Genomic DNA, 13815 nt, shown 5'->3' with positions numbered 1-13815 from the left:
TTCCACTGTACGATTTTTTTACGGTTTTCTCTGACTTAATGCTGTTTTATTCTTGTACACCTTGGTTCTGGTCTGACTTTTATTTTTCTCAAAATATGATTTTTTTTTCTTGCAAAAACTTTTTTTTTTGTCATAATGCTAAAAAAAAACTGCTTCAAAATAATATTGTTTTATTCTTGTAGCAACATGGTTGTTAACGTTTTTGAACACGCCAAAGGGACTTTAGTGTGCACTCTCGTTAACAGTTGAGCTTTCCATTGCTGTTGTGTGGTTCCACTGTACGATTTTTTTTACAGCGTTCTGTGATTTAATGCTGTTTTTTTTCTTGTACACTTTGGTTCTAGTCTGACAAAATAGGATTTTTTTTTTCTTGCAAAAACTTTGTAAAAAAAAAATATATATATATTATTTCTTTTCTCATAATGCTAAAAAAAATTGTTTTAAATGCTACAAAATAATATTTTGGATTTTTTCTAAAACTTTGCAAAAAAAATGCATTTTTTTTTTTTTTTTTTTTTCTCATAATGCTAAAAAAAAAAATGCTACAAAATAATGTTTAAATTTGCATGAAATTATTTGCTCATCCGTCCATCCATAATCCATTTTCTACAGCTTGTCTCTTTCGGGGTCGCTATCTCAGCTGCACACGGGCATGATTTGCTTAGTTTTTCGGGATTTGCAAAAAAAAATTAATTTTTTTCCTCATAATGCTAAAAAAAAAACCTGCTTCAAAATAATATTGTTTTATTCTTGTTGCAACATGGTTGTTTTTTTTACTTTTGTGTGCACTCTCGTTGACAGCCTGCCATTGCTGTTGTGTGGTTCCACTGTACGATTTTTTTTTACGGTTTTCTCAGACTTAATGCTGTTTTATTCTTGTACACATTGGTTCTGGTCTGACTTTTACTTTTCTCAAAATAGAATTGTTTTTCTTGCAAAAACTTTGTAAAAAACAAAAAATATAAATATATATATATATATTTTTTTTTTTTTCTCATAATGCTAAAAAAAAAATGCTACAAAATAATGTTTTGGATTTTTTTCAAAAACTTTGCAAAAAAATTGCTTCTTTTTTTCTCATGATGCTAAAAAAAAGAAAAAAAAGCTACAAAATAATGTTTTAATTTGCATGAAATGATTTGCTTATCCATCCATCCATCCATCCATTTTCTACCACTTGTCCCTTTCGAGGTCGCTATCTCAGCTGCACACGGGCATGATTTGCTTAGTTTTTTGGGGTTTGCAAAACCTTTGCAAAAAAAAATGCATTTTTATTCGCACCAAAGGGACTTTTGTGTGCACTCTCCTTGACAGTTTAGCTTGCCATTGCTGTTGTGTGGTTCCACTGTACAGTTTTTTTACGGCTTTCTCTGACTGGATGCTGTTTTATTCTTGTACACTATGGTTCTGGTCTGACTTTTATTTTTCTCAAAATATGCTTTTTTCTTGCAAAAAAAATGCAACAAAGTAATGTTTTGGATTTTTTTCAAAAACTTTGCAAAAAAATGCTGCTTTTTTTCTCATGATGCTAAAAACAAAAATGCTACAAAATAATGTTTTAATTTGCATGAAATGATTTGCTTAGTTTTTTGGACTCTTGTGACAATATTCTTGTGGTGTTCTTGCAGTGGACCTAAGGTACGGTGATATTTTCTCATCTCTCGGAAGTCTTTCCAGACAGAAATAGTCACGCTGTTTGGAGAAGGTCATGGAGAAAAAAAAAGGTGTATTTTGCAAGAAAAAGCAGAAGATGATACAAAGGGACAAGCGGAATGTGACAAATGCTGACAGTGGAGTTTGCTGCGGCGAGGAAGACGTTAGTTTCACAGTCGGCGAGGCACCAGAGAGCCAGTCGCTACCTGTTGATGCAACCTAAGCCTCCACCGCCAGGCCCGTTGAGCACTGACAATGAGCGATCACCGCGCCACATTCCTGCTGTCAAGTCCGCTGAGAGGACGGCGCCTCCGCTTTGGTCCACTGACACAGGAAAAAACATCTCGGGATCGTCAACAAGTACAATTCCCTGCTTCTGGAGTGAAAGTGGTGTGGCTGTACTTCCCGTACTAAAGTGTCCCAACACTGTCAACTTTGCCCGAAGTCGGCGAATCCTTTAGTGGAAGCGAAAGGGTCCGGCTGCAGGGGAAAGAAGTACTGCTGGGGCAGTAGGAAGGCGGGCTGCGAGGGAGCGTGGCCAGACGGGGGGACTAGAGGCGACCTGTAGGGCGGCGGCGGCGGAGCTAAAGTCTGATGGTTCTGCGTAGGAGTGGACGCCGGCGAGACGGCGGTTGGCGACACCAAGCAACCGTGCTGCTGCCCGCCAACGGAGAACCTCCTCATGGAGCTGCCGCCCCCCGCCGAGCTGGAGCTGGTGGTGGCCGTGCTGGACTGCCTCGACGGGGCGCGGAGGCCCGGCTGCGCGGCGGGGGTGAGGATCATGGGGATGGTCTCGCCCTGGCAGCTGCGCAGTGAGAAGCGTATGGGCGGCTGGGCGGGCTGCTTGGGGCGCAGGCAGGTGCAGCAGTAGACGGCCACCAGGGAGCCCACCACCACGAAGGCCACGAAGATGCTGCCCACCACCAGGAAGGGCATGTACACGGGCTCTGAAGGGGGAGACACTCGTCAAAACTTCACGCCGCACTTTTACCATCATCAGATCCCAATCATTGTTTTCTCATACTCCTCAAATAATATACAGTCGTGGTCAAAAGTTTAAAGAACATAATGTCATGGCTGTCTTATTTTTTTGTGATAGAGTGATTGGAGCACATATATGTTGGTCACAAAAAACATTCATGAAGTTTGGTTCTTTTATGAATTTATTATGGCAATATGTTTGGAGGGGAAAAGGTGAGGCCTTTAATCCCAGGAACACCAGGCCTACCGACAAACGTGGTGGTAGTATTATGCTGTTTTGCTGCCAATGGAACTGGTGCGTTACAGAGAGTAAATGGGACAATGAAAAAAGGAGGATTACCTCCAAATTCTTCAGGACAAAAAAAAACATTCCGGTAGTTTGGTTCTTTTATGAATTTATTATGGGTCTACTGAAAATGTGAGCAAACCTGCTGGGTCAAAAGTATACATACAGCAATGTTGATATTTGCTTACATGTCCCTTGGCAAGTTCCACAGCAATAAGGCGCTTTTGGTAGCCATCCACAAGCTTCTGCTTGAATTTTTGACCACTCCTCTTGACAAAATTGGTGCAATTTAGCTAAACGTGTTGGTTTTCTGACATGGACTTGTTTCCTCAGCATTGTTCACATGTTTAAGTCAGGACTTTGGGAAGGCCATTCTAAAACCTTCATTCTAGCCTGATTTAGCCATTCCTTTACCACTTTTGACGTGTGTTTGGGGTCATTGTCCTGTTGGAACACCCAACTGCGCCCAAGACCCAACCTCCAGGCTGATGATTTTAGGTTGTCCTAAAGAATTTGGAGGTAATCCTCCTTTTCCATTGTCCCATTTACTCTCTGTAAAGCACCAGTTCCATTGGCAGCAAAACAGCCCCAGAGCATAATACGACCACCACCATGCTTGACGGTAGGAATGGTGTTCCTGGGATTGAAGGCCTCACCATTTCTCCTCCAAACATATTGCTGGGTATTGTGGCCAAACAGCTAAATTTTTGTTCCATCTGACCACAGAACTTTTCTCCAGATCTTTGTCCATGTCATGTCGTTTTCCTCGTAATATTTTGACTTTATATTCAGTTTTTTGTCTGACATGATCCGACTAAAACTACGATTTAAATTTCAGATTATTCCAAGTTTAGTCTGCAATATTTAGCATTGAATTATCGTAATATTACAACTCTTTGTGCCGTTGTGTCGGTTTTTTTCACAGGATTTTTGCGGCTAATTTATGGATTTTTCTGAGCTCACGGCCATAATGTTTTGTATTGATCGACAAGTTTTCATTAGACACCGACAGAGACACTGAAATGGTGTGTTGTTTGTGCTATGGTGCCGTCTTTTGGATGAGTTCGCTCAATGCAGGTGCTAAAGGTTGAAAAAGTACTTCCTGTTGAATGCCTTGAACCGGAAGTAAATCATCCATCGCGTTTATACTCATACGGATTCTTCATTCATCACTAAGCAACGTTTGTAAGTTTTACAATACAACTAAAACAATTCCTACTTACTTATGTGTGATGTCTGTAGGAGTGTTTTCATGCATAGTTGTACGTGCTATCACAATTTAATGAAGCTAGTGTTGTTAGCATTAGCTAATATACTAACAAGTTTACGAGTGTCTGTGTTAGTATTAATAACGTACAATACCATTCTTTTTGTATTATTTCAGTTTCACAAATTCCTCAGTAATTTCACCAAACCGTCACCGTGGACTTCTTGAGTCTATTAAGCTGATAGGAGTGCTAGCTTCCGCAGCTAGTGGGTCCATGACGGCGACTTCTGTTTTGTTTGATCAGCCCTTTTACTGCCGTGTTACAGACACCGTTTGGAAACAATTAAAGGTATGTTAATAAACATATACAGAATCTTTCTTACTGGTACATGTAAAAAATATTGATTTCTTCTTAAATTTAGGTGAGGTTTAAGATAGATAGATAGATAGATGGATAGTACTTTGATTCCTTCAGGAGAGTTCCCTCGGAAAAATGTAAATTCCAGCAGCAGTGTACAGAATTGAGATTGAATTTAAAAAGTGAAAAGTAAATAATGGGGGTATAAATGGAAACAAAATAGAAAATATTACAATAAGAATAAAAATAAAAAGCAACAATGAGAATAAAAATATAACCGTAAAATAAGAATATAACAAGAGAAACTAGGCTGTAGTGACCATGTTATGAAAAAGTATTGCACTGTTATTGTTTTGCATCCCCTGTCATCCTAGTACCCCTTAAATACCGGAAAATATTTTCTTGATGGAAGGAAAAAGAAAGTGACATTTAAACACAGCAGGGGTGTCAAACTCATTTTCATTGAGGGCCACATCGCAGTTATGGTTGCCCTCAGAGGGCCACTTTTAACTGAGCAATATATGAATATATATATATATATATATAATACATTAACTATATATATTTTTTTAAGCTGCAAATGTTGTTTTTTTAATTTTACTTAAAAAATTGGCAGCTCAGTCACAGGGTTTTTTACAGCATATAAAACAATTGAATAAATGGAATGGAATGGAGAAACAATACCACTGTTTTTAGTGGTAAAATTCAAGCAATAGAGCTGCCAGTTTGTTTTTACAGTAAAATCTTGTTTTAATGTTTTTTTGGTTTGCTTTTTAATGTTTTAGTGTCTTACCGTATATGGAAAAAAACAGTACCAAAGTTGATTTTACGGTAAAAAAACCCAAAAAACTCAGTCGGTGGAATTTAACCGTAAAATCTATTGTCAATTTTACAGTCTACAATTTGATTGATAATTTGTTTTGAAATCATAAGTCAAGCAGGTATTTATCTTTATTTTAACAAAATATATTTTTGGAATACATGATAATATAATATTTTGATAATATTGAACTTTAAAAGAAATGCAATTGCATGCAGTACATGATTTTTAATGTCAAAAGACAAAGAACAAATATATTTAGTAAGAAAAGAGTACCGTATTTTTCGGACTATAAGTCGCTCCGGAGTATAAGTCGCACCGGCCGAAAATGCATAATAAATCAGGAAAAAAACATACATACGTCGCACTGGAGTATAAGTCGCATTTTTTGGGGAAATTTATTTAATAAAAGCCAACACCAAGAATAGACATTTGAAAGGCAATTTAAAATAAATAAAGAATAGTGAACAACAGGCTGAATAAGTGTACGTTATATGAGGCATAAATAACCAACTGAGAACGTGCCTGGTATGTTAACGTAACATATTATGGTAAGAGTCATTCAAATAACTATAACATATAGAACATGCTATACGTTTACCAAACAATCTGTCACTCCTAATCGCTAAATCCCATGAAATCTTATACGTCTAGTCTCTTACGTGAATGAGATAAATAATATTATTTGATATTTTACGCTAATGTGTTAATAATTTCACACATAAGTCGCTCCTGAGTATAAGTCGCACCCCCGGCCAAACTATGAAAAAAACTGTGACTTATAGTCCGAAAAATACGGTAAGCATTTTATTAACGCATATTATTTCTCGGCTTTCGCGGGCCACATAAGATAATGTGGCGGGCCAGATTTGGCCCCCGGGCCTTTAATGGACACTGGTGAAATACAGTAATTAAATACATTTGTGGTATGTTTCTTGATGGAAGTAAACAGAAAGTGACATTTTAAAGGCAACGTCGTGCTTGTTGGGACTGTAAACGTCGATATAGGTCACTTCAGTGTACACAGTCAAAACAAGCATCATCGGCGCGTGTAAATGCCAGCTTCAACTGTTCGAACGCAAAATAAGTCGCGGATCATGTAAACGGAAAAATTCGGAAACATCCTCAGACGTCACTAAATACAGTCGTGGTCAAAAGTTTACATACACTTGTGAAGAACATAATGTCATTGCTGTCTTGAGTTTCCAATAATTTCTACAACTCTGATGATTTTAGGTTGTCCTGGAGAATTTGGAGGTAATCCTCCTTTTTCATTGTCCCATTTACTCTCTGTAAAGCACCAGTTCCATTGGCAGCAAAACAGGCCCAGAGCATGAATTACCATTTACCATGAATTGATTAACGTAGACCCCGACTTAAACAAGTTGAAAAACATACCGGTATTTGGGTGTTACCATTTAGTGGTCAATTGTACGGAATATGTACTGTACTGTGCAATCTACTAATAAAAGTCTCAGTCAATCAATCAAAGCATAATACTACCACCACCATGCTTGACGGTAGGGGTAGGAATGGTGTTTTTGGGATTAAAGGCCTCACCTTTTCTCCTCCAAACATATTGCTGGGTATTGTGCCCAAAAAGCTAAATTTTTGGGCCTGTTTTGCTGCCAGTGGAACTGGTGCTTTACAGAGAGTAAATGGGACAAGGAAAAAGGAGGATTACCTCCAAATTCTTCAGATAGTAGGTTCATTCATGAAGTTTGGTTCTTCTATTAATTTATCATGGGTCTACTGAAACAGCTCAATTTTTGTTTCATCTGGCCACAGAACGTTTCTTCAGAAGGTTTTATCATTGTCCATGTGATGTCAGATGAAACAAAAATTGAGCTGTTTGGTCACAATACCCAGCAATATGTTTGGAGGAAAAAAGGTGAGGCCTTTAATTCCAGGAACACCAATTCTTACCATCAAGCATGGTGGTGGTAGTATTATGCTCTGGGCCTGTTTTGCTGACAATGGAACTGGTGCTTTACAGCGAGTAAATGGGACAATGAAAAAAGGAGGATTACCTCCAAATTCTTCAGGACAACCTAAAATCATCAGCCCGGAGGTTGGGTCTTGGGCGCAGTTGGGTGTTCCAACAGGACAATGACCCCAAACACACGTCAAAAGTGGTAATGGATTGGCTAAATCAGGCTAGAATTAAGGTTTTAGAGTGGCCTGCCCAAAGTCCTGGACAATGCTGAAGAAACAAGTCCATGTCAGAAAACCAACAAATTTATCTGAACTGCACCAATTTTGTCAAGAGGAGTGGTCAAAAATTCAACCAGAAGCTTGTGGATGGCTACCAAAAGCGCCTTATTGCAGTGAAACTTGCCAAGGGACATGTAAGCAAATATTAACATTGCTATATGTATACTTTTGACCCAGCAGATTTGCTCACATTTTCAGTAGACCCATAATAAATTCATAAAAGAACCAAACTTCATGAATGTTTTTTTGTCCTGAAGAATTTGGATCTAATCCTCCTTTTTCATTGTCCCATTTACTCTCTGTAAAGCACCAGTTCCATTGGCAGCAAAACAGGCCCAGAGCATAATACTATCACCACCATGCTTGACGGTAGGCGTAGTGTGCCTAGGATTAAAGGCCTCACCCTTTCTCCTCCAAACATATTGCTGGGTATTGTGGCCAAACATGTAAGCAAATATTAACATTGCTGTATGTATACTTTTGACCCAGCAGATTTGGTCACATTTTCTGTAGACCCATAATAAATTCATAAAAGAACCAAACTTCATGAATGTTTTTTGTGACCAACAAGTATGTGCTCCAATCACTCTATCACAAAAAAAAAAAAAGAGTTTTAGAAATTATTGGAAACTCAAACCAGCCATGACATTATGTTCTTTACAAGTGGATGTAAACTTTTGAATTTTGTGTTCCTGTGTGGCAAATTTTGCATCAGTCTTTCAACTTTTCAGGCATTTCTCTCCACGCTGGCAAATACTATTTCATCTGTTCCCAATTCTGTGTGCAATCTCTTATTCCTGCACAGGTACACGTCCTAGCAGGAAACACCGACAGTTCAGGTTACACTCCACCCGAGCGTGCGCACTCCTCGGGAGGAAATCACTTGAGCGTTATTTATTTTTTTAGGGAATTAAAAAAAAAAGAAGGAAATTGGTGTGAGGTCAGTTCGACACGCCCGCGGCCGGCCGACTGACTGATCCCTTTTGAGGGAATCTGAAAGGGGATAAACCTCTCAAGTGGACCAGTGTTAGCGCTAAAGTGAACTGGGCCTAATTGGGCACCTTTGTAGCACTAAAAGGCTGAAATTTCTGATGGGACTTTTGCATTGGGTTTGGGGTTCTTGGCTGTGTTGATTGTCATCACCTAAAGGGGATTATAACGGTATGGGTGAACACGGTTAGTATTACCGTTTTAATTAAAAGTGATGGGAAAACTGCAATTGATAACTGCACTTTGATGAACTCACAAACTCACTGGTGCCAGCTTAAATGCTAACATGAAAACAAGAGACATTAACGTCTTTCCCCATTAAGAAACGACATACCCCAATCTAAACGTTAATGTCTGAGCAAGTAAGATATTTACCATATTTTTCGGACTATACGTCGCACCGGCCGAAAATGCACAATAAAGAAGGAAAAAAACCATAAGTCGCACTGGAGTATAAGTCGCATTTTTGGGGGGAATTTATTTGATAAAACCCAACATCAACAATAGACATTTGAAAGGCAATTTAAAATAAATAAATAAAATAGTGAACATACAAGACATCTTGTCTTTTATTAGTTAGTAAGCAAACAAAGGCTCCTAATTTAGTCTGCTGACATATGCAGTAACATATTGTGTCATTTATCATTCAATTATTTTGTCAAATTTAGGTATCGATCCGATACCAAGTAGTTACAGGATCATACAATGGTCATAATTTAAGTGTCCAGGGACATATTTCCTGAATTTATAAACATAATATCAATTTTAAAAAAAGATTTTGTGATGCTAAAAAACACTTCTGTTAAAATGTAATAATCACTTTTTCTTCTGTTGTTTGATACTTTACATAAATTTTGGATGATACCACAAATTTGTTACAGGAACTTACAATGGTCATAATTTAAGTCCTCATGTGACCAGGGACATATTTCCTGAGTTTATAAACATAATATTATTTTTTTTTTTTAAATAAAATAAAGATTTTGTGATGCTAAAAAACACTTCTGTTCAAATGTAACAATCACTTATTCTTCTGTTGTTTGATACTTTACATTCATTTTGGATGATACCACAAATTTGTTACCAAGGATCATACATTGGTCATATGCAAAGTCCTCATGTGTCCAGGGACATATTTCCTGACTTTATAAACATAATATACATTTAAAAAAAAAACGAAAAAAGATTTTGTGATGTCAAATGTTAAAATGTAATAATCACTTATTTTTCGGTACTTTTTATAGGGCGGTATAGTAACGAATATGATTCATTAGTATCGCGGTACTATACTAATACCTGTATACCGTACATTAAACACCGTTGTGTCAACATATTGCTGATAAATGTATTTCTTATTGTTCTTTATAAGGTTGGGGACACAATGCAAACACTGAAATGCTGCAAGTTGTGGTATTAATTGTCACATTTGTGTCATGGGAAAGTGAACACAACAAAAACCTCAAATACAAAGTTAGTTTTTGTTCCATGCATCGTGTAAAAACGTGTGTTGCAACCTCCGAAATAACGACTATATTAAGGCGAACTAAGGAGGGGAGATAGTGGAACCTACGTGCGGCATATTCAAATATTGGGTGCTATTGTGATTAAATAGAGGTAAAAACACATGTGTGTTTAAAGTAGTGTTGTCCTAATGCCAATATTTTGGTACCAGTACTATAAAGTATTTCGATACTTTGATACTTTTTTCTAAATAAAGGGGACTACAAAAAATTACATTATTGGTTTTATTTTAACAACAAATCTTAGGGTACATTAAACATATGTTTCTTATTACAAGTTTGTCCTTAAATAAAATAGTGAACATACAAGACAACTTGTCTTTTAGAAGAAAGTAAACAAACAAAGGCTCCTAATTTAGTCTGCTGACATATGCAGTAACATATTGTGTCATTTATCATTCTATTATTTTGTCAAATTTAGGTATCAATCTGATACCAAGTAGTTACAGGATCATACAATGGTCATAATTTAAGTGTCCAGGGACATATTTCCTGAGTTTATAAACATAATATACATTAAACAAAACAAAAAACAGATTTTGTGATGCTTAAAAACACTTTTGTTAAAATCTAATAATCACTTATTCTTCTGTTGTTTGGATACTTTACATTAGTTTTGGATGATACCACAAATTTGTTACCAAGTAGTTACAGGACAAGGGTCATAATTTAAGTGTCCAGGGACATATTTCCTGAGTTTATAAACATAATATTAATTCAAAAACCAAACAAAAAAAGATTTTGTGATGCTAAAAAACAATTCTGTTAAAATGTAACAATCACTTATCCTTCTGTTGTTTGATACCTTACATTAGTTTTGGATGATACCACAAATTTGTTACCAAGTAGTTACAGGAACTTACAAGGGTCATAATTTAAGTCCTCATGTGTCCAGGGACACATTTCCTGAGTTTATAAACATAATATACATTTAAAAAAATATATTTTGTGATGCTAAAAAACACTTCTGTTAAAATGTAATAATCACTTATTCTTCTGTTGTTTGGTACTTTACATTACTTTTGGATGATACCACAAATTTGGGTATCAATCCGATACCAAGTAGTAACAGGATCATACATTGGTCATATTCAAAGTCCTCATGTGTCCAGGGACATATTTCCTGACTTTATAAACATAATATACATTTTTTTTAAAACGAAAAGTGATGTCAAATGTTAAAATGTAATAATCACTTATTCTTCCGTATTCATTATTCTTCGGTACTTTTCAGAGGTGGTATAGTACCGAATATGATTCATTAGTATCGCGGTACTATACCAATACCGGTATACCGTACATTAAACACCGTTGTGTCAACATATTGCTGATAAGAGATACATTTATTTATTATTGTTCTTTATAAGGTTGGAGACAAAATGCAAACACTGAAATGTTGCAAGTTGTGGTATTAATTGTCACATTTGTGTCATGGGAAAGTGAACGTAATATGTCAATAAGAAACACAACAAAAACCTCTAATACAAAGTTAGTTTTTGTTCCATGCATCGTGTAAAAACGTGTGTTGCAACCTCCGAAATACCGACTATATTAAGGCGACCTAAGGAGGGGAGATAGTGGGACCTACGTGCGGCATACTCGCTGTTCTCCAGCGGCCGGTCGTTGGTGCAGCTCTCCTGCTCCAGGCGCGCGTCCGCGGCGGCGCAGCAGTAGCGCAGCGAGCACGAGCCGCAGCACACGGTGGCGTCCGTCGTGTCAAAGTCCTCCGGGCACCGGAAGCCGTCGTGGTAGTTGCCGGCGCCGTCCAGCCAGCCGTGGCAGTACTCCCCACGGGCGTGCGAGATCCGCAGGCTCCACGTCAGGTACCCGAGCAGGAGGCAGCCGAGCAGGCGAACCATCCCGGCGGGGAAGGAAAGGAAGACGGACGGCGAACTAAAATCCACTTTAGGCCATCTTGACTACTAAAAGTTTGAACTTTGTCTTCTCCTCCAATGACGACACGCGGAGGCTCTTCCACTCGCTCTCCTCCTCATCGTCCCACTCCTAACTCTGCGTGGACTTTGTCCCGCCGTGCTCCATCGCCGTGTGTCTCACCGCGCGCCTCCATCCATATTTAGAGGCTTTGGTGACGTCACGCGCGAGAGCGCGCACGTAAGCGTAGAGTATCCTGCGCGCGCGTTCGCGTGACAAAAGTTTGTTAGGAGCGATTCTCTTTATTGACAAAACATAAAAGTCCAGTTGGACATGTAAGATAATTAAGTATAACATTTGATCACATGTTCACATGTTTACATCCTAACAAAAAAAACGGCGCTGTGCTATCAGATTAATGTTGTGGGCATTAACATTAAATCAGACCAATGACCCTTGTAAAATGCATTTACGAAATTTTCACCGCATTTATTTGTATGACACAATGCAAACAAACTTCCTTAGTTGTGGTGCAAAAAAAAAATGCAACTAATTTAAAGGTCAACAGACTCAACACACATTGTTAATTACACATTATTGATATTATGAAAAACGTCCAAACACCATAAAAAAATCAAAATGACACCCATTTAAATCAATTAGAGTGCTTGATGGGAAAAATGTAAAACACTCTCCACACTTATTTGGCGCATTTTCGCTGTTTGATATTTCTGATTGATTACAAAACTTTAAGGAGGTCGTCACGGAAGTAAACAAGGTAGAAGTCAAACATTCGCATACTCTTAATATTCAATTATATTAATTATATATCCATCATATTAACATATGTGTGTGTATATGTATATATATATATATATACAAGTGTGTTTACGTATGTGTATGTGTGTGTATATATATATATATACATATGTGTGTCTACGTATGTGTATGTATATTAGGGGTGTGGGGAAAAAATCGATTCGAATTCGAATCGCGGTTCTCACGTTGTGCGATTCGGAATCGGTTCTCATTTTTAAAAAATCTGTTTTTTAATTTATTTATTTTTTAATTAATCAATCCAACAGAACAATACACAGCAACAATGCAATCCAATTCCAAAACCAAACCCGACCCAGCAACACTCAGAACTGCAATAAACAGAGCAATTGAGAGGAGACACAAACACGACACAGACCAAACCAAAAATAGTGAAACAAAAATGAATATTATCAACAACAGTATCAATATTAGTAACAATTTCAACATAGCAGTGATTAAAAATCCCTCATTGACATTATCATTAGACATTTATAAAGATAAAAAATAAAATAAAAAGAACAATTGTGTCACAGTGGCTTACACTTGCGTCACATCTCGTAAGCTTGACAACACACTGTGTCCAATATTTTCACAAAGATAGAATAAGTCATATTTTTGGTTCATTTAAGAGTTAAAACAAATTTACATTATTGCAATCAGTTGATAAAACATTGTCTTTTACAATTATAAAAGCTTTTTACAAAAATCTACTACTCTGCTTGCATGTCAGCAGACTGGGGTAGATCCTGCTGAAATCCTATGTATTGAATGAATAGAGAATCCTTTTGAATCGGGAAAATATCGTTTTTGAATCGAGAATCGCGTTGAATCGAAAAAAATCGATTTTGAATCGAATCGTGACCCCAAGAATTGATATTGAATCGAGTCGTGGGACACCCAAAGATTCGCAGCCCTAATGTATGTATGTATATATATATATATATACAGTGTTTCCCACAGGACAGGCATCTATTTGTGGTGGTGTGGTCGAGGGGTGGGGGGTGGCGGCAGCGGCGATGACCAAGAAGAACGCGGAGTTGGAATATAATTACAACACTTTATGTACATATTTATATACAGATTTGAACAATTAGT

General features: G+C 37.4%; 1 protein-coding gene across 1 annotated transcript; it reads right to left on the bottom strand.

Moving 5' to 3' along the window:
- Positions 1-1709: 1709 nt before the first annotated feature.
- Positions 1710-12092, bottom strand: shisa3 (shisa family member 3). Its single transcript, XM_061976741.1, has 2 exons — positions 11618-12092; positions 1710-2600 (listed from the first exon to the last, which is right to left on the bottom strand). The coding sequence occupies exons 1-2, from the start codon at positions 11886-11888 to the stop codon at positions 2083-2085; spliced, it is 789 nt and encodes a 262-aa protein (XP_061832725.1). The 5' UTR covers positions 11889-12092; the 3' UTR covers positions 1710-2082.
- Between the last annotated feature and the right edge of the window lie 1723 nt (positions 12093-13815).

This window comes from Nerophis lumbriciformis, linkage group LG16 (genome assembly GCF_033978685.3).
Source record: "Nerophis lumbriciformis linkage group LG16, RoL_Nlum_v2.1, whole genome shotgun sequence".
Classification (NCBI taxonomy): domain Eukaryota; kingdom Metazoa; phylum Chordata; class Actinopteri; order Syngnathiformes; family Syngnathidae; genus Nerophis; species Nerophis lumbriciformis.
This window is presented reverse-complemented; position numbering and strand designations above follow the sequence as displayed.